The sequence below is a fragment of the Pantherophis guttatus genome, chromosome 2 (assembly GCF_059756535.1).
Source record: "Pantherophis guttatus breed Tessera chromosome 2, ASM5975653v1, whole genome shotgun sequence".
NCBI lineage: Eukaryota > Metazoa > Chordata > Lepidosauria > Squamata > Colubridae > Pantherophis > Pantherophis guttatus.
Window position 1 is genome coordinate 211,273,412 of NC_142064.1, and position 25,569 is coordinate 211,298,980.

Here is a 25,569-nt window from a genome sequence, read left to right on the forward strand (position 1 = left end):
AAATCTTGTTGTTTTTAAAGTAATAACAAAAAAGGAACAAAACACAAAAATACATACATTATAAAAACACATAACAAGTACTTTAAAATATGTGAAAAAATACAATAGGAAAAAATAGAGTAAATATCATTACTACATACAGTATATAGGTATGTGTATATTGAAGATACAACACAGTAACATGATATAAATAAAATTGTAAGGATATGGATACAGATATTTAATGAATGGTTATAAGTTCAAAGTTACAACGACACTGAAAAAACTGACAGCAATTGTTCACACTTACAACCATTGCAGCATCTCTATGGTCACATGATCAGAATTTGGATGTTTGGCAACTGGCATGTATTTATGACAGTTGCAGTGTCCCAGGTCATGTGATCACCTTTGGCAACCTGATAAAAGTCAATGGGGAAGCCAGATTCATTTAACAATCATATTGCTAACTTAACAGATGCAGTGATTCACTTAAAACTGTGGCAAGAAAGGCCATAAAATGGGGTAAAATTTATTTAACAACTGTCTTTCTTAGCAGTGGAAATTTTGGGCTCAAAATTGGTCTACCTGTAGATGGACCAGAGGACTACCTGTAGATGGGCACCATTAAATCCCACCCTTTGGGAAAAGATATTTGCTCTCAAAATGAATATTATTTTGTATTCTGAAATATATCCTGAAATATATCAAATATCTGGAAAATGTTTTCAGAAATATTTTTTAAATTTTGTAATGGGCTCCTTCAATTCTGAGATATCTTTACAGAAAATGTAATTACCAATTAATAAGGGAGGATTTGATTTTCAGAATCTGAAGCTCTAGTCCAATGTTAGCCATTAAAGCTGGGGCACCTCAGAGGATTGTTGTTATGGGGAAAATATAAGGAGGAAGATGTGTTGGATATGTTTGTCGCCTTGAGTTATCTGTAAAAATAATAAAACGTAGGAAATAAATAATAATTTAAAAAATCATCAGTTATGCCTATTGTCAACTATGAAATTCTGGATTGAAGACCTGAGTACATTTGCTACCTATGAGTGGTTTGCCTAATGTAGTGTTTGTGTGTGTATATGTGTATGTATATATGTATATACATATATACATACTTTTTTCTTAACTTCTTCGTAGGATTTATGTGTGTTTTTCCTCTAGCTAGGTTTTTCCTAGCTTGGTTACGTAGGAAAAACCTGGCTAGAGGAAAAACACATATATACATACCTATCTATCTATCTATCTATATACATACATATATGTCTTCTTAAGTTTTCGCGGGTGTGCATATGCAAAAAATTAAAATCTCGGGTGTTTTCCTGCATCATTGTAAATAAATTAGAAGCCATAGCTTCTAAACGAAACAAGAGCCTGAAGATGACAGGTTTGTGAGCCTGTCGAAATGTTGCTATAAGAAAAACTTTTAAAGTTACTGGTAGGATTTTAGCTGAGGTTTTAAAGGACCTTGCAGAGTGCTCTGTAAGGATTTTTAGAAGATTTTAAGATGGGATTTTAACCAGAATTTTAAACATTTTAACCAACTTATTTACAATGATGCAGGAAAACACCCGAGATTTTAATTTTTTGCATACATACATATATATGTATATATATATATATGTATGTGTGTGTGTGTGTGTGTGTGTGTGTATATATATATATGTTTTTCTTTCTTTTTCATAGAAAAAGAAAAAGAAAGAAAAACAAATATTGTACCTTTACAGGGAGGATACATGAGATGAGGGTGTGGCTAACTGATGAGGCCTTATAAGGCCGAAATAGATCTATCTTAGTCTCCCAATGGGCAGCAAAGGTCTGCTGGCTGCCAGAAAGGAGAAAAAAAAAAAAAAGCCCAGAAACTTGTGAATTGTGATTTCACTGAACTAGGGCTGCATAACATCTTGGTTTACGTAGGTAGAACCTGGCTAAAGAGAAATATATATATATATTTCTAAAATTCTATAAATATATATATAAGAAAATAGATACTATACTTTTACAGGGAGGATACATGAGATGTGGGTGTGGCTTACTGATGAAAGCTAACGAGCTGGAAATAGATCTATATAAGTCTCTCATCTGGCAGCTGGAACTTGCTGGCTGCCAGAAAAGAAAAAAGCCCAGAATTGAGTGGATGTGATTCTATTGAGCTAGGGCTGCAGAAAAACCTTGGTTACGTAGGAAAAACCTGGCAAGAGGAAACACACACACACACACACACACACACACATATATATATGAGGCAGTGGCTCAGTGGCTAAGACACTGAGCTTGTTGATCGAAAGGTCGGCAGTTCAGTGGTTCGAAACCCTAGTGCCGTGTAACAGGGTGAGCTCCCGCTACTTGTCTCAGCTTCTGCCAACCTAGCAGTTTGAAAGCATGTAAAAAATGCAAGTAGAAAAATAGGGACCCTCTTTGGTGGGAAGGTAACAGCATTCCAGGGGTGAAATGCTCCCAGTTTGGACCGGCTCGGGTGAGTAGGTAGCGATGGTGGCAGGCAGTTTGGAGAACCGGTAGCAAAAATCCCTGCCCCCACCTCCCATGCCCAGCTGAGCCGCGCGATCATCAGAGCCTTTTTTTCCCTTTTAAATGGCTCTGACCAGCCGAGTTCTGACGATCTCAGCTGAGTTGCCTGCTAATCGGTAGCAAAAATCCCTCCCCTTCCCCCCTTCAGCTTACCTTAGCTGCTGGTCGCAACGCCTTGCTGTAATCCCTGCAATCCATTGCATCAGCAAGCAACTGAATCTCCCTGCCTGCAATGAAGCAGGTAGGGAGTTGTGGACTTCAACTCCCAGAATTCCTCAGCCAGCAAAGCAAAGCTGGCTGAGGAATTCTGGGAGTTGAAGTCTACAAGTCTTAAAATTGCCAAGGTTGGAGACCCCTGTTCTATTGGGTAAGTTTTTTTCCCCTTTGGGAGCTTTAAAAAAATAGTTAATTGGGGTTTTTTTTAGTTGTTCTTTTTTAGACCTAGCCATTTAAAGTTTAGGAAATTTTAAATTTAGTTGCTTTTATATAAAAATAAAAATAAATTAAAATAAAATAATATTTGTGCAGCTTTCTGAAGATTTAGTGTGTTTCTGTAGTGTTTCACTCTAACCACACAAACAGACAAAATCTCACAAAGCTGTATGTGGAATTTTGTGTATATAAAATGTGAAAGTTGGTTTTTTGGGCTTTTTGTGGCTGTGTGAGGTTCCTGCTTGTTGCAGGGGCCATTGTGGGTCTAGCACAGCTGCTTTTATATTGTGGATGAGCCTGTTGTGTTGTGTTTTGTAGGTTAAAAAAGGGCAAAGAAGTGACATTGACTTGGCCATGCCCACCTTACCACCAAGCCATGCCCTCCCAGTCACCTTACCACCAAGCCCCGCCCACTAATTAAGCCCCGCCGACAGAACCAGTAGCAAAAAATTTTAGATTTCACCCCTGCAGCATTCCATGCGCCTTTGGCATTTACTCATGCTGGCCACATGACCACAGAGATGTCTTCGGACAGCACTGGCTCTTCGGCTTTGAAATGGAGATGAGCACTACCCACTAGAGTCGGGAACAACTAGCACATATGTGCGAGGGGAACCTTTACCTTTATATATGGAAATATGGGACTCATTTACATAAGTGCAAAGTGTAAAAAAGCATGATAGTCAAATAAATGTATTACACACACAGATGTGTGCGCGTACACACACAAATATGTAGAGAGATGCATAATGTTTGTATTAGATAATTATATATAGACTTGTAATGGTCTTGTTCTAACCAGTCTGTGCCACTTAAAACAGCATTTGTTTACATTAATCCAAAGTCTGAGCTAGCTCAACTTGGCTTGTGGCATGAAATCAAAAGTCTCTGCGAGTTGCATTACCATTAAAGAAACAAAATTTTCAAACTGTCATCTAAAATGTTGTTGGCAATACGGAGTCCCAACTATCAGTTAAGTACAGTTTGTGCTACGAAATTAAACATCACTGGAGTAAATCAGTATTTGCAGCATGAAACCATAGACCTCTCTGTGAGCCAAACCAGGTACCCTGATACCGGCAAGTCTCATTTTAACAACAGATACCCGCTTTGTCGCTTTCATACCATAAAATCTGCCGTGGTGTTTAAAAACTATTTTAAGTATAGACCATCGTTTGCCGTACAAAATACGGTTCAGGCAGCGACGAACAAACGTCACCCCCAACAGAAATGTACTAAATACAAGCAGTCGTTCCCAGCGGTCGCGCGCCCTCTTCTAACATTTGCAATCTGCTGATCCCGCCCCCTCTCCTTTTTCCGCACCAATCGGGAGGCAGCGCTAGCGAAAGTTTCCTCCGAGAGACTACTGCGGGGAAGCGCCGCCCCCTTTGGTCTCGCGTTGCTGCGCGCGCACCCCCGATGCCTCCGTCCTCCTGCCATTGGCTCCTCCTCCTCCTCCTCCTGCTGCCGTTGCTCCTCCTCCTGGTCTCCCTACCCCCCCCCCACCCCACCTCCCCTCACGCCCTGCCGTCCTGGCTGTTTCGGATCACTCCTTCTTCGCGGCTGGGCAGGGAGGCCGGTCTGTAAACGCGGACCGGATGTGCCCGGGGAAACCCGTAGGTATGCTTCCCCTCCGGGCGCCCTGGACCCGTCATGGCGCTGAGGCCTGACTAGGGGGAAGATGAATAAGGGCTGGCTGGAGCTGGAGAGCGACCCCGGTGAGTGAAGGCGACCCTGCGAGCTCGAGCGGGAGGAGAAGGCGTGGGGGGGGGGGAGTTGGTCTCCTGAGGAGGGGGGGCAGCGGAGGGGCTTCCCGGGGGAGGGAGGGGCGGGGGTGGGGGTGGGGGCGTGCGCGTGCGGCGGGGCACCAACCGACAGGGCGTGGCCCTGCGTGCAGCAGCCCCTTTACCGCCCTTCGGGCCCAGCGATCCCACTTCAGGAAGGAGCCGCTGTGCCAACGGGGGGCAACTTCCGACCTGATCCCGAGTGGGGTGCCAGTCTCCCTGCTAAATTACGCGGAGGTTTGCCGGCGATTTGCCTGGGGGTGGGGAGGGGAGAGGAGGAAGGGAGAGGGAGCCCTGTTGTTATTGTTTGGAAATGTGTGGTTCCTGTCTTGGTGTTGTGCAATGGACTAAGGTGGGGGAAGGCTTGCTTCCCCAGACGATGATAACATGCAATTCAGACTTGAATCCAGCCATTCGGTTTGATATTTTTGTCCCCCTTCCGAAGGAAATTGTGGATCACAATTAAATAGACCGGCATTGTGTGTTTGAAACCCCAATACATTATCTGTCTCCTGTGGGGCGCCTTGGTTTAGGCCCACCTGTCTGTTTTATCCAAATGGAGATGTGAGAAGATAACCAGAGGCTTAGTATTCAATAGTGAAAATTGTTTCTTAAATGCATTTAAAGAATAGGATAGAATTTTTTCGTTCTTTATTAAAAAAATTTATACATTTTATTAAAACACAAATTTGACATTTACACAACATACGACATATAAATAGCTTATCCTTTTAAAGCATTGTTTCATAGTGGTTTTCCATCTGATATTTTATACTTCTTCCCCTTTTTCTTAGTCTAATACTCTTTCTTTTTCCCCTCCTTCTCTTTTTCTTCTCTTCTCCTCTTTCCCCCTATAAAGATCTATATATTTTGATTATATCTTTACTGTTTTACATTTCTACATAGAATAGAATTTTTTATTGGCCAAGTGTGATTGGACACACAAGAAATTTGTCTTGGTGCATATGCTCTCAGTGTACATAAAAAGGTAAATAATATTTTCAAAGAATTTTTTTAAGAAAGCGCACAGATATTTTTTATTTGAAATTGGTGATCGGGATGGTTAGTCAAGACTGTTATTGGAAATAAGCACTGTACATAGAAACAGCTCTATATTATGGTATTATAGTAATCCCATAAGGTGAGTATATATCGCATTGGCAAAGCTTAAATGTTTATTGTATTTCTCCACTGTCTTACACAAAGCATCTTATTTTCTTTTCAACGTAAGAGTCATATAAGGCCCAACATCTGAGCTAGGCAGATTTGGATACTAATTTAGACCTGGTACAGTTGAGTGACTTTCTTCCTGACCTATGCTGAATTGACTCAGAAAGTAACCTGAGGATTATGTGGCAGATTCCTATTTTTTTTCCCTGAGCCTATCCAATATTGACAATATAGAAATAGACAGCTCCCATGCCTCTGGTCATTCTCCTTTTCTACATCAGATTTGGCCATGATGTTGTGGATCTGAATCATTCTTCAAGCTGCGAAAGACATGACCTTAAATACTTTTTTAAAAATAACATGACATTATCTTGCTTTGGTAATATTTTGGTACCAGCTAGGCCCTCCTAAAACAATAACTCATACGCCACAAACATATTTCACTGTCTGGAATTAAGGTATTTGTTAGTACTTATTCTAAATTGTGAAGATCTTGGAAGATCAAAAACTACAGGTAGTCCTCGATTTAGAATAGTTTATTTAGTGACTGTTCAAAGTTACAGCAGCACTGAAAAAGTGACTTGTGACCAGTTTTCACAAGACCATTGCAGCATCTCTATGGTCACGTGATCAGAATTTGAACACTTGGCAACTGGCATGTATTTATGATGGTTGTAATGTCCATGGTCATGTGATCACCTTTTGCAACCTTCGGATAAGCAAAGTCAATGCGGAACTCAGATTCATTTAACAACCATATTACTAACTTAACATCTACATTGATTCACTTAACAACTGGGGCAAAAAAGGTCATACAATGGGGCAAAACTCACTTAATTGTCTCACTTAGTAACATCAATTTTGGGCTTAATTGTCATAAGTCAAGGACCACCTGTACACAAGAGAATTAAGTTATAAAGAAGCCAGGAACTAGTGAAATTCCCAAAACAGTGGTTCAGATAATCATAATGGCATACTATAAAATTTAAAAAGCACTAATCAATATAATTTTCTTAGAAATGACTGATTTCCATTCACTTTGAAAATGTCCCTGCACGTGTCTCTGCAAAGTGCTATAAATAGTATAACCATAATAAAGCTTCAGGTTTGGAAGATTTGTACATATATTTGATCTGATAAGATTTCTTATACATATTCAAATCAAGCTCCCATCCCATCATACATGCTGGCAATGAGGCAGAGCATCAGTTACATGGGAAACTGTTACTATTTTCTTGACTCTAGAGCAGTGAGGGAAAATCTTTTAGGCATCAAGTGCCCAAACTGCGCACATGCGCATGTCCAAACAAAAAGGTGCGCCCACACGAACACGTGTCCATGCATGGACACGTGTGAACATGCACATGCACAAGCATACGCGCATGCACAGCAGAGACTCAAAAACCAGCTGGCCAGCAGGAGATGGAGCATCCCAACACCGGCAGCGTGGCAAGAGGTAAAATCTTTTTCTTTCGTGAACTTCTGTTTCGTCGTTTGCAGGGAAACAAGCTCATGAAAGAAACGCCGTGGAGATCTGACCTGGGGCAACGGTGTACGTGCCAGCAAGGGGGGGGGGTTCTGCGTGCTACCTCCGGCACACGTACCATAGGTTCTCCATTATGGCTCTAGAGTATACATCAGTGATGGTTAACCTTTTCAGCACTGAGTGCCAAAACTAGACCGCGTGCACATGCCAGAGCACCAGAACTCAGAAGAGAGCAGCTGGCCAGTGCGTATGTATGCGGCGGCCAGCTGCTTTTCCGGGTTCCATTGCACGCATGCGCACTGGCCAGCTGCTTTCTTCTGGGTTCATGCATGCGCACCGGCCAGCTGGTCTTCATGCAAAAACCAGCTGGCTGGTGCTCATGCGCACACCGGAACCCAGAAGAGAGCAGCTGGCCAGCGCGCATGTGTGCTGGACCAGCTGGCTGGTGCACATGCACATGACAGGACCAAGAAGAGCAGCTGGTGACGGCGCACGTGCCCACAGAGAGGGTTTTGCGTGCCACCTCTGGCATGCTTGCCATAAGTCCATCATCACGGGCATACATCATCCTTTGTCCTTTTCCTTGCATGTTTAGGCTGTTTTTGAGATCAGGACTCACCACATAACCTGATATGACCTGAAAGCAGCCAAGTGGTTGTGTTCACTTTATTAATGTAGCCTGACTTAGGTGATACAGGAATTGCATCTGTCATGTTACAAAATGTGTGCTGCTCCACTATATAGGAGCTCACAAAAGAAATTCAGTATTTGTTTAACAGTCATTGTAGCCCAGCCCAATCCTTATGGACTCTGAGGGGAAAACAAAAAGATAAAAAGAAAGGAGGAATAACCGAACAAATACAAATTATTAATTTGTATTAATAATTATCAGTGAAGTATTGTGTCAGAACACCTCATACATTAACTTATGATAAGATGGGTGGACAATAAATTTTATAAATATAAATAAATTAAGCTATTCTACAGGCCAAATGCCCACTGAAATAGCACTTCTTTGGCTAGTTTTGGAAATTCTAGTAGGATAGATACAGTGGAGAATATGCTATGTGTTGAAGTCTCTCATTTAAAAGGCTGGTTTTTAACCCTCATCCCAGGTACCTCACAAGAGGGTGGGGCTTGCATTACCTGCTTTTTAGGACCAGGTGATAAAATTAGGGGGGGAGGGCTAGCATTTTGTCAGTAATTGAAATATTTCTTGAGTTGTGTTTATCCCAGATAGTTATTTATCTACCTGGCCTTGATTATGCAGTGGGAAATGAATCAGAGCTTATTTAAATGTTTTTATGAAGATGTTCTGTAGAACATATAATTTTGATTTTGTATTGGTGCTTGCAGTAGATTGATTAGAGTGAATTATATGCCCAAAACTGTTTTTGTAATTAGTATTTTCCAATAATAACCTAATGATCTCCTCTCCTCTGGTCTCCCCCCTCCCCCCCCCTTTTACAGGGCTCTTCACACTCTTAGTGGAGGATTTTGGTGAGTATAATTCATATGGTAGCATATTAATTAGTCCTTGCTTTTTTTCTTTATATACTGACTCAAGGTTTATGTTCATATAGGTGTTAAGGGAGTGCAAGTTGAAGAAATTTATGATCTACAGAGCAAATGCCAAGGGTAAGATTTTGGCTGTTATACTGACTAGAAAAAAGCTAAGTATCCTTCTGAAGTAATGACACAGTCCAAAATGTATGAATAATGATGAAGATATTGGAATGTATTGGAAATTGCTCCATTTCTGTCAAATAAATGTCAGAAGTCTTCTGGAAATAGGCTGGAATATGATGTCTTAACAACATAGCAGTACTGATTGCAAAAAAAGGGACACAATAAAGATGTAATAACTTTTAAAACTCTTCTTATAATGGTGCAATGGAATCACACTTATTTTGCGTTCAGATTTCATTTTTAAGATTAAATTGCTTACATCAATCCTGTTTTTACTTAAGACAGAACTAGAAATGTTCCAATCTTTTGTGCTTCAGTGTAAGATAGCTCTTTAATTATAAATAATTTGACTGATTCGTTTTAAACAGTTTTTATTAAAAGATTTTACAAACATTTTTAAACAATACAAAAAATATTTAAAAAGTAGGAAAATAAATTCTGAAAGCATAAAAGTAAAAGTGAAAGATAACAAAAAGGAACAAAAAAAGATTTCTAAAGAAGCAACTCGTCATCTTTGCAGCAGATACAAATATAGCAATTACCATCTTTAACTTTCCAATGTTGCATGTCATGATTCCCTTTTTCTGATGGACAGACCTTTTTAATCAGTAAATTCCAAAACCATCAGTTCATTTTCATCTATTTTCAGCAAAGACTCCATGAAGAGTTTCCAGACTTTTATGAAAATAGTTTTAGTTCCCTCCTTAATCAAAGAAATCAGTGTAACCATTTCTACAACTCAGTGATCTTCACAATTCATTCCTCCATTATTGGTGTTTCTATTCTCTTCCATCTTTATGCATATAATAGCCTTGGTAAAGTTACATATATAAAATTGTCAATGAGCCTCTTCTAGTTGATTATTTGTAAGTCCTAATGAGAAAAGGTCCAGTGTCATCTGAAAGTTCATTTTTGGAACTCTCTGCAACTCTCTGTAGTTGTATTCAATATCTTTTTACTTTTTTATAAGTAAAATGTTCCAATATGTTTTCCACTTTCTCAACATAATTAGAAGTACCTTTATACATCTTATATAATTTAACTGGTGTTACATTCCAACATCATTTTAAAAAAGCTTTCTTTCAAATTGTAAGACAGTGTACATTTCCAACTTTTGAACCACACACTCTTCCGTTGATCCATGTGAATATATATGCTATATATGTTCCTGTCCAACTATCTGGTATCTTTCCATTATCCAAAATAGAGTTCATGTCTTGCAAAAATAATAAAGGTGTATCTTCAAAATATTTATAATAGGACTCTGATATTCGATCTGAACTAGGGGCTCTATCTTTATTCATCTTTATAGCATCACACATTTCCTTTATTGTTATTGGTTCATTCATCATTTGTGTCTATGTATCTGTAATATTGGTAGATTTTGTTACTTTATTCATCTGTCCTCAATGAAATTTCTTCTCTTTTACATAGCATTGCATTGTACTGATGACATTTTCTCTGAATACTTACATTATCAGTCAACATAGCTTCCCTTCCCTTTCTCAGCACCTTCCTTTTGGAATGTGGTTGCTCCTGAGATCCATATGGCTCCTCCACAATGGCTTTTTGGAAAGCCTTAAAGACCTAGCTGTTCTCCTAGGTGTTGGCAGCCCTGTTGGATATGTCTGTATGTGTGAGTGTTGGTCAAATTAATCAACAATCTTTTCCCCTTTTTTTTCTGTTTCATTTCTTATTTTGTCTTTGTTTTATAGTCAGTCACCTAGAGTCAGTCTGGAGTTAGGTGGTGCCTAAATTGAATAAAAGAAAACAAGCTAAAATGTTTTATATTATAATTCTAGAAACCCTCGCAAAGAAACCTCTTTGTGCTCTGAGAAGTTGCAGTTCAGTTATCTTAGTGCATTAGTCTGCCTACCCCAGAAATTTCTCAGACGAATGTCTGACTAGAGAATTCTTGAATATTGCATATGTTTGTGAATAGACAATTATCCTTCAAAAGTGATGGATTACATCTTGCAAAATTGTTCTTTTCAGACCTGTCTATGGATTTATCTTCCTTTTCAAATGGATTGAAGAACGTCGGTCCCGACGGAAAGTTTCTACTTTGGTAGATGAGACATCAGTGATTGATGATGACATTGTCAACAACATGTTCTTTGCTCACCAGGTAAACTGATCTGAAGAAAGATGTTTTGCTAGACGGCTTGTTTTATGCTCGTAAGTGTCCTAATCTCTGAAATGGGAAGACTTTATAACTGGGGAATTGAATTTAAAGGTTTATCCACACAATGCGTCATAAGCATTTCTGTTTTATATATAATATTTTTAACATTTTGTTGGGTTTACTTTTATTACCATATCTACTCAAAGAAAATTTGTTGATAGAATACTATATAAATTAATAAATAGTTCATTTTGGAGGCTTTGAAGTATTTACTTATTTTGTGGCTTAACAGAATACAGCATTAACTGTTGTTTTTATTTTTGGTACTCATTCTGCTGCTTCTTGCTGGGAGGTCCTTGTGAGGTCCAGCAGTCATAATGTGTAGACTATTTAGCCATGACAACATCACATTGCCCAGAGTGCACCACGAGAAGGCCAGTCTATACATAAGAGACCAAGAATGTACATAATGGTTTTTGTATAGATAGGCTATTCTGCTGGATTGCCATAATTCTGTATTTCATCTAAATGTTCTTTTGCTTTGTAGCTGATTCCCAATTCTTGTGCCACACATGCATTGTTAAGTGTACTCCTGAATTGTAACAGTGTGGACCTGGGGCCAACGCTGAGCCGAATGAAAGAATTCACCAAAGGTTTTAGTCCAGAGGTAGGAAGGGAGAAAAAGTTAAGTGCTGTGTGTGTGTGTGTGTGTGTGTGTGTGTGTGTGTGTGTGTGTGTTTGTGTGTCTGTTGCTTATTGGGTAGTAATTCTGCATCTTACAGCACATTGAAAGGGCACCAAATTACGGAAAGCTGGCTTTAAGTAATCCTTTTTGTAGACTTCACTTTGTCAGTATTGCTCTTGAAAAAGAAGGGTTTGGTGCATTAAAGATCAAAATTCTGAAATGAGGCTGCTAACTTGCTTGGAGAAATACAAATAATATTGGAGTAAATGACATTGCATTTAATTGGTTCAATTTCGCTAAATAAAAATGTACACAAAATTGTTTTAAAATTACCCTTAATCCTGAGACAGCAGTCCTCATGGCCACATAATATGACACAAATTAATTTGAAGGCTTTTGTTCCTTGTCTGTAAAATAGAGTAAAACAATTGGTATAGAGCATCTATTTAAGTCTACTAAAAAGAAGTCTATATCTGATTTTACAGAGTTTCCCATTATTTTATTTTTTTCTTGCACCTTCCCAGAGCAAAGGCTATGCCATTGGGAATGCCCCAGAACTGGCCAAGGCCCATAACAGCCATGCTAGGTAAGTGGGATGAGGGTAGAATATGTTTTTGCTACAATATAGACTACACTATGTCTACATAGATTTCTTGACTTTTTGAATCAGACCAGAACCCCGACATTTACCAGAAAAACAGAATGGAATTAGTGCTGTACGGACCATGGAGGCGTTTCATTTTGTCAGCTATGTTCCCATTAAAGGGCGGCTCTTTGAACTGGATGGCCTAAAAGTTTACCCCATTGATCATGGTAAGGAACCTTGTTGTCTTGGTTTAGCTTACAAGGAGCGCTGTGTCTCTCGTTTTGTTCTGGAATCAAATTGGGGTCATCAGTAGTTTGCTACAAGGAGTATAATAAAGTTGTGCCAAGATTTTAACCATTTGAATTTAAAAAATAGAGTGTGAGGCAGTTGGTTTGAGTCTGAAATAGGCTAATTTGATCCTTAGAAGTATTTTGTAGTTGCTTCTTCAACTACTGCTTCAAGCTTGCAATACTTTTGAAGTTGCTAAAATTGTGCATTCTGCATTCAAAATGAGACATTTTGAATTTGAGGTGTTTTGTTTTGAAACATTTTGCCCACAACTGAAATATAGCAATATCCCAATTGATGAACATACTGATTTGGGAAAATAGATATGGGATAGTTTAGATGGTGGAGGAGAGGGAATTGTAATTATTCTATTCTTAGGTAATGTTCTGTAACATATATTAGGCTTTATTTGCATTAGAGTGGAAAGACGACAATTCTTATGACCTTGTCTGTAGCATTAGGGAGCATAGGGCTGGAATGCTGATTAATATTTTGTTTTGTAATTTGAATGTATTTATTCGTGTTTTCTGTTCTGAGAAGCATAAGGTGGATAGTAATGTTTAAAAGAAAAACAATATCTAAACAGTTTAATTCTATCAACATCAATAGAATTATTGCTAAAATCATGTAAGAGCAGAGATATTTATATTTGTATTTAATAATAATAATAATAATAATAATAATAATAATAATAATAATAATAATAATTTTATTTTATTTTATTTTATTTTATTTTATTTATATACTGCCCTCCTCCCGAAGGACTCGGGGCGGTGTACAGCCAAAATTAAAACATAAATATACAATATCATAGTTAAAATTAATTAAAATCATTAAATAGTTTTGGCCGAATTTTAAAACCCAAAGTTAAAACCCAATTAAAAATCATTCAATTAGACAGCCCCTCCTGTCGAAACAGTAGGGTCTTGACGGTACAGCGAAAGACCCGGAGATCAGAGATGTTACGAATATCCGGGGGCAATTCATTCCAAAGGGCAAGGGCTCCGACAGAGAAGGCTCTCCTCCTGGGTGTCGCCAGCCGGCATAACTTGGCCGACGGCACCCTGAGGAGTCCCTCTCTGTGGGAGCGAACTGGTCGGTGGGAGGCTGTTGGTGGCAGAAGGCGGTCCCGTAGATATCCTGGTCCTATGCCATGGAGCGCTTTAAAGGTGGTAACCAACACCTTGAATTTATATATATTTTATACAAATAAATTTTGTATAAATATAATTTCCCTTTGTTAACTCATTGTGTGAGTTAGGTTAAAATAATTTCCTTCAGGGTTTGGTTTTCTTTTATTAATTGTCTTTAAAGCAGTACATATCTCAGATCAATAGCCAGATAACAAGGAAGAACCTACTCTGCAGTATGCAAGTCAGTTTAACGAATTGATCTATTAGTAGAAACATTTGGTCTGTATATTTCTATATTTGCCTTTTCTTTTATTTCCTTTTTCCAGGGCCCTGGGCAGACGATGAGGAATGGACAGACAAAGCCAGGAGAGTTATCATGGAGAGGATTGGACTCGCTACAGCAGGGTGAATGAACAGATCAATGCATTTTAGATTTATGTGAAAATTTGAGAGGAGTACTTGAGAAGTGATGAAGTGTTTTAGGTGTTTACTGAACAAAAATCTTCTTTCGGTTTCTGAAAAGTTCTGTGCTTGCACAAGAATTGAAAACCAAGCATTTTACAGGATTTATATATGCCACAGACTGTGATAGGTTGACATGAGAGTGACAGAAGAAGAGATTTTTGTCACAATTACTTGGGTTGGGATGCTTAATACCCACTGTTATTTCTCACAGGGAACCATATCATGACATCCGCTTTAACTTGATGGCTGTGGTACCCGACAGGAGAATGAAGTATGAATCTAAGCTACACATCTTAAAAGTGAACCGGCAAACTGTACTGGAAGCTTTGCAGCAGGTAAGAGAAGAGAAGATTAAAAGCCACATATCTTTTCTGATTACATCTAGCTTTTGAAAGAGACACAACAATTGGTTCAAGGTTGAGGATCAAGTTCTGAGTGCAGAATAGCTTTTCCAGAAAGAAACTGGACGAAACTCACAGACTATGTTAATTGAGTTGATACTTTTTAAAATCTTTTTTCATTGTACTTTTTTCATCATGGTAACCTATTCTAGCTGCCGCCTCTTCTTCTTCTTCTTCTTCTTCTTCTTCTTCTTCTTCTTCTTCTTCTTCTTCTTCTTCTTCTTCTTCTTCTTCTTCTTCTTCTTCTTCTTCTTCTTCTTCTTCTTCTTCTTCTTCTTCTCCTCCTCCTCCTCCTCCTCCTCCTCCTCCTCCTCCTCCTCCTCCTCCTCCCCCTCCCCCTCCCCCTCCCCCTCCTCCTCCTCCTCCTCCTCCTCCTCCTCCTCCTCCTCCTCCTCCTTCTCCTTCTTTGCTTTTCAATGATTCTTAGATTGTGCCTCAGTAGCATTGCTTTTCGTCATAAATGGCCTATGATTTAGAAACATATATTAACAAAAAGAAGAAAGCCCAAATATTAGGAGCGGGCATGAAAATGGAAAAGGCTTATGCTAGATGGATGGGTTATTTTGTATTTGCCTTTGAAATCAGAACTGTTTGGAAATAATATATGGAGTCAAAATCTTTAGTGTACTAAAACCGCTTTTTGTCCAGACACACTGATGGTTTATGAAAGGATCTTTGGAAGTGGCTATTTGCTATTAGTTAATTTTTATAATAGCTATTTATTGGTGGAGTGTTTTCTTCATATTATTTTATATTGTGAGATAGTGCAGAAATAGCATTTTACAGTTAATGTTTTACTTTTTTGATTTTTGTAAGTTGGTCTTAGTTTCTGAGGATTTGGCAACATGCACATTTATTCATAATCTCACCCTCTTTTCCCACATATAATGAGTGTATCATTGGAAGCTGTGTTGATACATAGGAAGCATTTTTTGGTTCTTTTGTGAATTTTATTACCATTATTTCTATGTAAGCTTATCCGAGTGACTCAACCTGAACTGGTGCATGCCCAGAAATCTCAAGAGCTCCAGACTCCTGAGGAGCCCAGGTCATCTAATAGCAAGAGCTCCACCCCACTGGAAGCAGGAAGAACACAGTTAATTCCAGAGAGCTCCCAGGCAGGTATGGAACACTGAATATTTAAAAAATAAGATAGCTACTAGGAATGTAGGGTTTTATTTGACCAATATGCATCCTGGGTATGATTTTAAAGTATCCTTGAGCAACTCACAATCTATAGCTTGTGTTTTTGGAAATAAGGAAAATCGAGATTCTATTGATGGCCAGGCATGATCCCTGAATAAGGTTTTTGCATCCCAAAGTCAATTGTAAAGGAACAATTTTGTCAGTGTAATCTACTCTAAACTTGACTTCCCAAAGAAAGTCCTTGTGGCCCTGAACTTAATGCAATTGGGATTCTAGTAGTTAGGCAGCTGTAGACAAGTGAGACATTTATTCCTTTGGATGAAGGTATGAAGATTTAGAAAATGGGTTCTCTGTGAAGATGGAAGTATCCCAAATTTACTGCCTGAAAATGTGCAGCTTGAAAGTTAATGCATGTGCATTTTACAGAGGTTACTGAGGATTCTAGAGCCCAGGACTTGCCTGTCTCAACCCAGAGCCCTCCAAGCAAGGCAAAGCTGAGCACCAAACCACATGTGAGCAGCATAAATGGGGCCCTATCAGCCCCCAACCCCATTGTGCAAAGGCTGCCAGCTTTCTTGGATAACCACAACTATGCCAAGTCACCTATGCAGGTGGGATTTTGGACAAAATGTTATCTTTTCTGCCTTATATGCCACAAACTATATAAATTAAGCTCATCTGGCTCTTTCCAGAGCAGATTGTTGCACTTGTTGGGCAAGAATTTTTTATATTGTTCTGTTTTTATCATTAAATAGCTGGGAATCGTTTTTTTAACCTAGCAGTATGAAGCATGTTAAATACATGTTGTATGTTGAATTTCTACTCACCTGTCTGTTTATTAAATTTACATGCTACCCACTTCACTGTCAAATGACTCTGGGTGGCTTACAACATCATAAAAACCGCAATATAAAAGAATTAAAATATTAAAGCATTGAAAACATCTAACATTAAAATTTAACAGCTTATAGTTCTTTTTGATGAATTTTTGATTAACAATGCCTATGCATTTTTAAAACTTGTCTTCATTTGTAAATTACCATCATTGGAATGTTTAACCTAGCCTTTTTGATATCTTCTTCCCAGAGGTCTTTATCAGAATTTACTAGATTTTATTAAGTCCCACTGAGTAGAGTGCAAAGTAGAGTGTAAAAAGTATAACCAGTAAGCATCAACATTGTGGCTCTCAGATTCCTCAGTGTTGATGGGATGAAATTTTCACTTCTGTTTTGTGTTTTTGACAAATACTAAGGATTTAAGGAGCACAACTTAAGTCTTGCAGTGTATTTTTTATTAAAAAGAGCTATAACCTTTGAAAAACTCTCACGTTCACATTTCTTCTGCTGTTGAAAAGAACTAGATGTTGATGATGGTTTGGAATTTAGCTGTTTCAAAATCTCACTCAAAAATAAATTTTTATAATAACATAGAAAATGAATCTTCCCACTGGCAGTATTCTTGGGTATGCCATGCAAACCAGTGCATCTTGTGTTTCCCTGCAAAAGCAATTAAATGTAGCCATCTCACCTTTCTGCTTCTTTCATGAACGCAGATTAATATTTGAACACTTTTCCAGTGAAGAAAAGACTTAAAGGAATAACTGCTGTTTTGCATATGCTACTCAATGTATAATCCTTCTTAAATTGAGTAAAAATCACAAAAATGACCGCTATTGGTTTAAGGGAAAGTCCATTGTCAAGAAATTTCCTGGGATATTGTACAAAAATGGTAGTTTTCAAAAGGCAACTGGACTCTATTCTTTTTTTTTCCTTGAAAATATTTCATTTCTCATACAAAAAGTTGGATGATGGAGATATAGACATTTACAAAAAGCCATATTGCTTTACACCTTTTCTACTTAGCAAATAAGAGAGATTAAACTATTTTGGATATCTCTGCATCTCTGAAGGGATTTTCATAGTGTGCACTGTTGTTTTCTTTCTCTAATTCAGACTTGTATTTTGGTGAATCACAAGTACCATTTGAGCAGGAGAAATAATTATTTCTTCAAGTACTTTTGTTTCTTTTTAAAGATGAACTATGGAGGACCAGAGATCTTCTTAGATACTAACCTTATCTGAAGACATCTGGATGATTGTATTTCAGGAGGAAGAGGACCTTGCAGCAGGAGTGGGCCGAAGCCGAGTCCCAGTCCCGCAGCACCAGCAATATTCTGATGATGAAGATGACTATGATGATGACGAGGATGAGGAAGTGTGTAATACCAATCCTGCCATCAGGTAATGGCCTGATGGTCTCCAGTAGTTATTCAGTCTGCCGTTTCACCTTTGGAGTTCCTCACTTCCAGTTCTTGAAAAATATTATAGCATTTATAGTAGTACTATATAGGGCTGCATGAGAGAGAAAGCTGTTTTGAATCTTAGCTGTGAGATGAAGCCCATGTCTTTGTGGAAAGAGAGTTTCACAAAAAAAGTATTAATATGGAGCAAGATTTATGTGGGTGAGTCAATCCTATTTGTAAATCATCAGTTTGGAGAGCTATATATGTATTAGAAGCAAGGAACTGTCCATTGTCTAATCTGGAAAACGTTAAAAGTACAATTGCATGATCTTTTTAAAAAATCCTTGAGAATTTGATACATGGCTGGAAAGGGAAATGGCAGTCGATGTACAAATTGGGGATGTTGAATGACATTTGTGGACTGTTTTCAGAATGGAATGTTTGATCTTCAGATGTTAGAAACAAAAAAAGAGACAAACTATTTTAGCAGCACTGGTAATTACAAAAATATATAAATGAAATCACAGAAATATAATATGTATAAATACTGCAATGTTACAATAACATATCTTAATACTATATAATATTTATTTTACCTTTTTAAAATTGAGATTGATATAAAAAAACATAATGGATGTAATGTAAACCTTTCCACTTGTTTTGATTGCTACTACTAACTATAACCTCCTCCACTTAATTCCCCCCCCCCCGTGGCTTTGGACAGTTATAAGAGGAAGGGCCTGGTGAAACAGGAGCACCTGATGGGGAGCGGAGACGCCCAGCTTTCTATGCTGCAGCCCAACACCATCAATGTCCTTGCGGAAAAGCTGAAAGAAACTCAGAAGGACCTCTCTATTCCCTTGTCTATTAAGACTAGCAGTGGAGGCACAGCAGTAGCTGTTGTTGCCCACTCTCAACCATCTCCCACACCCAGCAATGAAAGCACAGACACTGCCTCAGAGATCGGGAGTGCCTTCAATTCCCCTCTTCGCTCTCCCATCCGATCAGCCAATCCCACTCGCCCTTCCAGTCCTGTCACTTCACATATCTCCAAGGTGCTTTTTGGGGAGGAAGACAGCTTGCTCCGTATAGACTGTATACGCTACAATCGGGCTGTGAGAGATTTGGGTCCCATCATCAGTACGGGTTTGCTGCACCTCACAGAGGAGGGAGTTTTCTGCCCTCTTACTGTCACAGGTATGTTTCAAGAGAAATCGATAGTTAACTATTTTCTTACTCTTATGTGGGTCCTCTTCTTTGCTTGTTGGGCAGTTGAGGGGTCTGTTTGGAGGACTCTGGTGATTAGCAGGAAGAACAGTAACAATGTGGAAGGGCTTTTAAATTTGGATTTCAAAGTTTTTTTGGTTCCTCCTAATTTACAACTTTAAACAGTTAGAACTTAAGGCAATGAAGGCCTGTGCTGTTTGTACTCAAAAGGGCTTCTAACAAAAAAAAGACAGTAGGTAAGATGAGCATCATATTATATTTTTGCATTATGTTTGGACCTAGTAAAGGACTCAACTAGGATAATGGTGTTCTGGAGGACTTGCCCAATTTCCGGCGAGTGATTACTCAACTATATTTCAACCATTATTTACGTGCAGGCAAGTTTCTTGGACAGACATTTTGTGAATGTATTTATAGCCTGTTTGCAATATTCCAAACATGCCCAAGGTTCAAAAAATGGTCGCATTTCTGGTCTAAATCATACATCACCTGTTGGTAAGATAACTTGCTAAGATTATTTTTCATTTTGCTTCCAAGTATGACTTCTTTTGCTTTTCAAAGCAGATTTATAGAATCGTGCATATAGAATTCAACGGATAAACCCATTGGAGGAAATTACCCTTGCCTCTGAGTTTTTGTGAATAATAGAAAGCACATAAATTATGAACAATCCTGACAGAAAAATTCAGTGTGTGCTCTGAATGGGAGCTCCTTCTCTGCTGAGTTACCTACTTTTCTAACATTGGTTTATAAATGAAATGTTGCTTTTGTTACGGGATTCTGGTCTAAGAACATGCATTGCTCATCTTAGAAAGAAAATATGATTTATTCTTCCACAGTGCTCAAAATGTAAAATAAGATAACATTGTATTTAATAATTCCTCTTTTGGTTTTCCCAGAGAGTACAAAAAACACACCTCCATCTAGCAAATCGAATGAAGAGGTTCAGATTATTGTAAAAGGAGAAGCGGTGGACTCTAATGAGCCACGTGACAGCAAGGAGAAGGCTGGCATTGGCCGGTCTACTGATCCCCCTGCTGGGGAAAAATATGTTCCTAAAGTAAGTTACTTTTGACCTAAAGCAATTCTGTGATGGCAGAAAGTACTTTCCGGTGGTATTTGCCTAGAATAGGTTGCATTGGCTGGACCTTGCTCATAAGTATGTGACACTAAACTTGACAGGATTCTGCTTTTTCTTGAGTCTTATCTGAACCTCATAGAAAATGCATGGAAAAGGGACTGTTTTGGCAGAGGGGCAAAGTCATCACTTATCAGTCTGGTCACGTTATTGTAAAACATAATTGTAGATACTAGAGATGTTTTTAAACAACAGCTGCCTCTTCTCTGGGTTCAGTGCTTGAGTCATGCAGAGAGAAGGGACGTCCAGGTGTCTTTATGCTTTTTAAGTGCTATAGAGGTGAGGCTTGCGCAGCCCCTGCTAATCCCATGTTCTTCTGATGCTACCCCTATGCAGAAAAGATTCTGAATGCAGTTGACTAGGCATCTTTTACAAAACAATACAATAACAAAAGGTTGTTATTGTTAAGAGTGACAAAGCACAGTAGCCGGGAACCTGAATTATAGTGATAGCTCTTTAAACAAAAATTAAGAATGGAGAAAATGCTGTTCTTGACAGGGTTTTTTTCTCCATATCAGTCTGCATACTGAGAAAAGTGCCAATAGAAAATCTGAAGTGGCATCAAGATAGTGTTTTATTTTTGCTGCAAGAATTTTTGGGCACTATTTAATGTATGCTTACGTCAAGGTAATTTAAAATGATTTTTTTTCTCCTTTAATTTCCCATCTTGTGTTACTTTATTTATTGACTCTGTGGTTGTTCCCTGTTGGGTACTTTGGGATTGTAGAAGCTTTTTTATTAAAAAAATAGATTAGTTAGAGGATGATCTACTCTTAGAATAAACTTATACTGAGATATTGCTAGTGCTCTAAGCTGATTATGAGGTACTGCTGTGCCATTAGCATTAGTGAGCCATTCTGCTTATACTGCTACTGTTTTGTTTTGACAGGAGCTCCTGGCGTTGCTTAAGTGTGTGGAGGCTGAAATTGCAAACTATGAGGCCTGTTTAAAGGAGGAAGTAGAGAAAAGAAAGAAATTCAAGGTAGCTAGTAGAGAATATTGTGGTGGTGTTATTTTTTATAGTCATCCTCTTTCATAGATTCTTGGTGGCTTACAAATATAAATGCCAAACAATAAAAACTGTTAATATTTGATAAGATAATTATTCTTTCAGATTGAATTCAGTTCTTGATGGGTACATAGACAAATTCATCTAGTTTTTATAGAAGTAGTTCGCTTTTCCAGGATGTGTTTTTGACTTCAAGCCTAGTACTGGGGTTTCTTGGTAGTCTCCTATTCAGGTTTCAGGAAGATCTGAGTCTGCTCAGGTTTGTTCAATTCTAGTCAAATTGTAGATTCAGTTGAGGATTATGTCTCGGTAGATTGACCTAATATTCTGATATGAAAACAAATTAGAGTAAGTCTTAGTCCAGCAAAGTCTGTTTTCTTTTTAACCTTGCTAATATGGATTACAACATTTAAGCTTCTTACCTGAAGCTGGAAATCCCATTGTCTTTCAATTATTATATAAGGAGCAAAATGTTGAGAACACGAAGAGGGGTTTTTTTTGGTTTAGTTTACTATTGAGATTAAGTTTTGGAATACTATAAATTTTTTTAATGGTCTTGAATCTTGTTCACAAGCCAAAATATAAGTGTTGGCATTTTTCCCCTCTTATTTGTTTCAATACTGCTGTTGAACAGATACTTTGTTTTCCCTTTTCTAACTTTCTTAGATTGATGATCAGAGAAGAACTCACAATTATGATGAATTTATATGTACTTTTATCTCCATGTTGGCACAAGAAGGTGAGAGGAATTTGATTGAAAGAGCTTTTCTTTGCACTGTGTTAGAAAAGGATAAATTCAGAGGTTGATAAACAGCACAAAACAGCAACCTTTTGCTACGAATCAGAGGTAGATTTATTTTTCTAGCACAAATAGCAATAAAGAGTATTTATAATCTGTCTTTCCCACGTATAAGTGTTCGTAAATCTTGATGTCTTGCTAAATTCCAAATAATAGTGATAGCTGTAACATAGTGTTGAAAGTTTGAAACTATCACACTAAAACACAGCAGTAATTAGATAGGCCCAGGCTAAAGGAGTTTGTGATCTGGATTCTAAATTATTATCTTCTGCTGTAGTTTTTATAGTCATTTATAAAAATGAGTGAACACTTAGTATTTTCTATTGAGTCCAATATACACAAAATATGTTTTAAGATGCTGGAACGATTAATTTCAATATTTAGATATTCAATATCAGTAGAGAAGTTTTCCATGAATAATCCAAATAAAACTATCTTACAAGTGAACAATTTTTAAAAACAGGTTGCAAGTGAGATTTTGACCAGTCTTGTGAGTAATATATATTACGATTGGTCAATACAATAATTTTTCCCACCTGCTTCTAATTAAAATTTAAATCCAAATATGTATGTTTATGATTCTGGCTATCTTACATTGTTATTTCCTAGTGATCTGGAATCTTTTATATCTGTAAATGTGGAATCTTAAACTAGCAAGCCTTCTTCACTAGTATAACTTTTCCCAGATATTTATTGGTAACTAAAAGGGAAAGTTCATAGAAGGAAGGAAGGAAGGAACCTTTTGGCACTTCAAAATTAATATTTATTAAGGCATAACCATTAGAGAATTTGAGCTGAGAAAGGTTTTATTCCATAAAAGTTTAATGCCACAATAAATCTGGTTAAGGAGCCATATGATCCTTTTTGTGTTTCCATAACAGGAATGCAATCTTCTGGACTTCTATATTTTAAAATGTTGAAAGGGAAGCAAGATTTGCTTCTATTTGGCTAATCTTACACACTGTCATCTTGCAGGAATGTTGCCTAGCCTTGTTGAACAAAACATCTCTGTTCGTAGAAGGCAAGGGGTCAGCATTGGGCGTCTCCACAAGCAGCGAAAGCCCGACCGACGGAAACGTTCCAGGCCATATAAAGCTAAACGCCAATAGTCTCAACCTTTGGACAGGACTCAATATCCTCTGCTTGCCTCTCTGACAATGTGGTGCATATATTTCATGTACTTCTTCACCAACCAGAGAGTGCTCAGGACAGAGCTTTGCACTGAAATTGTCTTCATGTGATCAGTATTGGTGTGACTACGTCTACCTGTGTTCAGCTGGATTTTAGACATTGCTCCAGTGGTTTACCATTTGGGCATCCAAAGATAAAGTTTCCCTCCAGAGGTGGATGTGAGAAGCATAAAGAGTAGGACCATTTGAGTATTTGGCTGACACTGCACTTGAATATGTTACTTAGCAACCTAAACCAATATGCAGTGCATCTTGCAGTAGTAAATGGCAGTCTTCAGAGGTTTTACTTAAATATTGCTTAAAAAGAAATAAGTAAAATCTTTACAGTTTTGTAGAAGTGCATTTCGGTTAAGTTGATGCATTGTTTAGTTCAGAGAGAGTAAGAATGTGCTATATCCTCGGGATCAGCTATTTCCAGGGGAACAAATATCTGCATTACATCTTTAAGTGTGTGTGTGTTTCCTGAATCAAGTTCATCACTATCATTTTCAGGTACCGATGACCCTCATTCTATTGAACTATACATCAGGCTCCCTTCAAATCCTAACTGGTCTTCAAATCCTGCTAATTTTTCTCTTGCTTCCACCGCCACCTCCAAAACTGGTGCTGATGCAGAGAGGAGAATTTCCTTTATGGGTTTTATATATCCAGAATAAGGTCTTTTGGTGTGAGGGTATTTTTGTTCATCTGTAACAGCATGTAGGCCTTGCAGTCTGGAAGCTACTTTTTTTCTTTTTCTTTTTTTTGTATGTATGTATGGAAGTTCTGCACACACCGTGTTTCAAACCGTGAAATTAACTTATTTTTTTAGATTTTCTTTGGCAGTTGCTTCTTTTTACTCAAATCCCTATTACATTTTTAGGAAATCAAACAATGTGTGGAGAGACAAAGTGGCTGGGTGCTACAAATTGCCAAATGAAAATACTGAAAGATATCCCCCCCCTCCAAATCCCCTTTTTTATAGTAAACTCTTAGGACCAACATTTTGAAAGAGATCAGGATAAAGTGCTTCAATTGGGATATTAATCATTGTTTGGGGTTTTTTTTTTCATGTTTACATTTCAGGGGGAAATGGAAAGATTCTATAGCAAAATAATCCCTATACTTAATGTAATCTACAATCAAGAAGTGGAATGGTGAACTTTGCAGTTGTTTATGGTGTAAGGATAGGGGAAATGTAGAGCAGAAAGGGCTGGAGGTCCTGTGTTGGGATGACCAAGACAGCGAAGGATGTATATCTATGCCGTAGTAATTTAGCCTAATATGTTTACGTGGAGCCCTTCCAGCTCACTTGAAAGGGGTGGAGGACCTCTGCAGATTGTAGGTCCTCTGACAAGATAGGGTACAAAGTAATAATTTTGCATTATTGAGTAAATGGTACCCCTTTCCTATTGATTATGGCTCAGGTTGGAGCATCTGGCTTATTACTCTGCAAAAGTATAGATGATATTTGGCCAGCAGGATCAGGTTATCATCTGCCTTTGTCTTCCAGAGTCGCCTCAGCACTTCTCATTCCAGTCCATTTACAGTCTCTTAATTGCAGTGTAATCAGTTATCTACCTAGCTGCTCCTAAGACAAGTGTTGTTACCAGCTTCTCCTTATTTACATGGCTTTATCTTTGTCCTGTAAGAACAGTCCTTTGTCAATTCAGCAGATTTATAAATGTTTTTAAGCTTTTGGCAGAATGATAGCAAATTTGCATTAAATTATGCTAGCTGATGGCCAGAGGAACCTTGCAAATTGTTTTTGGAAGAACAGTTTAATGCTTCCTCTGCAACTTTTATTCCATGAATATGTACAGTTGAGTCTCTTAGTATAGATATTAAAATCATCATGAGATTCAAAAGAAGATCAATGTGAAAAGGGAATAGTTCCTGAGAAAATGGTGAAATATATTTGCTTTCTTTGCAAATATGTACAGTGCCTGACTGTAAAATTATTATTTTTTATTTGTTGACAGAATCGCCTGTCTCTTGCATTGTCAAGTGCTTGTAAATATATCAGTTCTGTTAAAAATAAAATGTATCTCTAGCCTTCTGGAGATGGCTGTATAATG

At 38.0% G+C, this 25,569-nt stretch overlaps 1 protein-coding gene across 6 annotated transcripts; it reads left to right on the forward strand.

The window, feature by feature from the left end:
* The first annotated feature begins 4,298 nt into the window (after positions 1 to 4,298).
* On the forward strand, positions 4,299 to 25,554 carry BAP1 (BRCA1 associated deubiquitinase 1). Of its 6 annotated transcripts, XM_087887729.1 has the most exons (18): positions 4,351 to 4,667; positions 5,640 to 5,721; positions 8,860 to 8,889; positions 8,973 to 9,027; positions 11,074 to 11,206; positions 11,751 to 11,870; positions 12,413 to 12,474; positions 12,559 to 12,701; positions 14,222 to 14,300; positions 14,572 to 14,695; positions 15,736 to 15,883; positions 16,334 to 16,518; positions 18,014 to 18,147; positions 18,874 to 19,346; positions 20,276 to 20,436; positions 21,404 to 21,496; positions 22,190 to 22,262; positions 23,298 to 25,554. In XM_087887729.1, the coding sequence occupies exons 5-18, from the start codon at positions 11,189 to 11,191 to the stop codon at positions 23,429 to 23,431; spliced, it is 1,947 nt and encodes a 648-aa protein (XP_087743855.1). In that variant the 5' UTR covers positions 4,351 to 4,667; positions 5,640 to 5,721; positions 8,860 to 8,889; positions 8,973 to 9,027; positions 11,074 to 11,188; the 3' UTR covers positions 23,432 to 25,554. The 6 variants fall into 6 exon arrangements, with proteins under 6 accessions (XP_034295561.1, XP_034295571.1, XP_087743855.1 ...); XM_034439670.2 differs by lacking the exon at positions 5,640 to 5,721 and having other exon boundaries at positions 4,299 to 4,667; XM_034439680.3 differs by lacking the exon at positions 5,640 to 5,721 and having other exon boundaries at positions 4,331 to 4,667; positions 23,204 to 25,554.
* The last annotated feature ends 15 nt before the right edge of the window (positions 25,555 to 25,569 follow it).

Excerpts from the sequence above, each read along its gene's own strand:
- BAP1 (XM_034439670.2), top strand. The coding sequence starts at position 4,631 with ATGAATAAGGGCTGGCTGGAGCTGGAGAGCGACCCCG. Across the intron at positions 11,871-12,412 it reads CCAAAGGTTTTAGTCCAGAG|AGCAAAGGCTATGCCATTGG; the intron begins GTAGGAAGGGAG and ends GCACCTTCCCAG. Across the intron at positions 16,519-18,013 it reads ATGCCAAGTCACCTATGCAG|GAGGAAGAGGACCTTGCAGC; the intron begins GTGGGATTTTGG and ends ATTGTATTTCAG.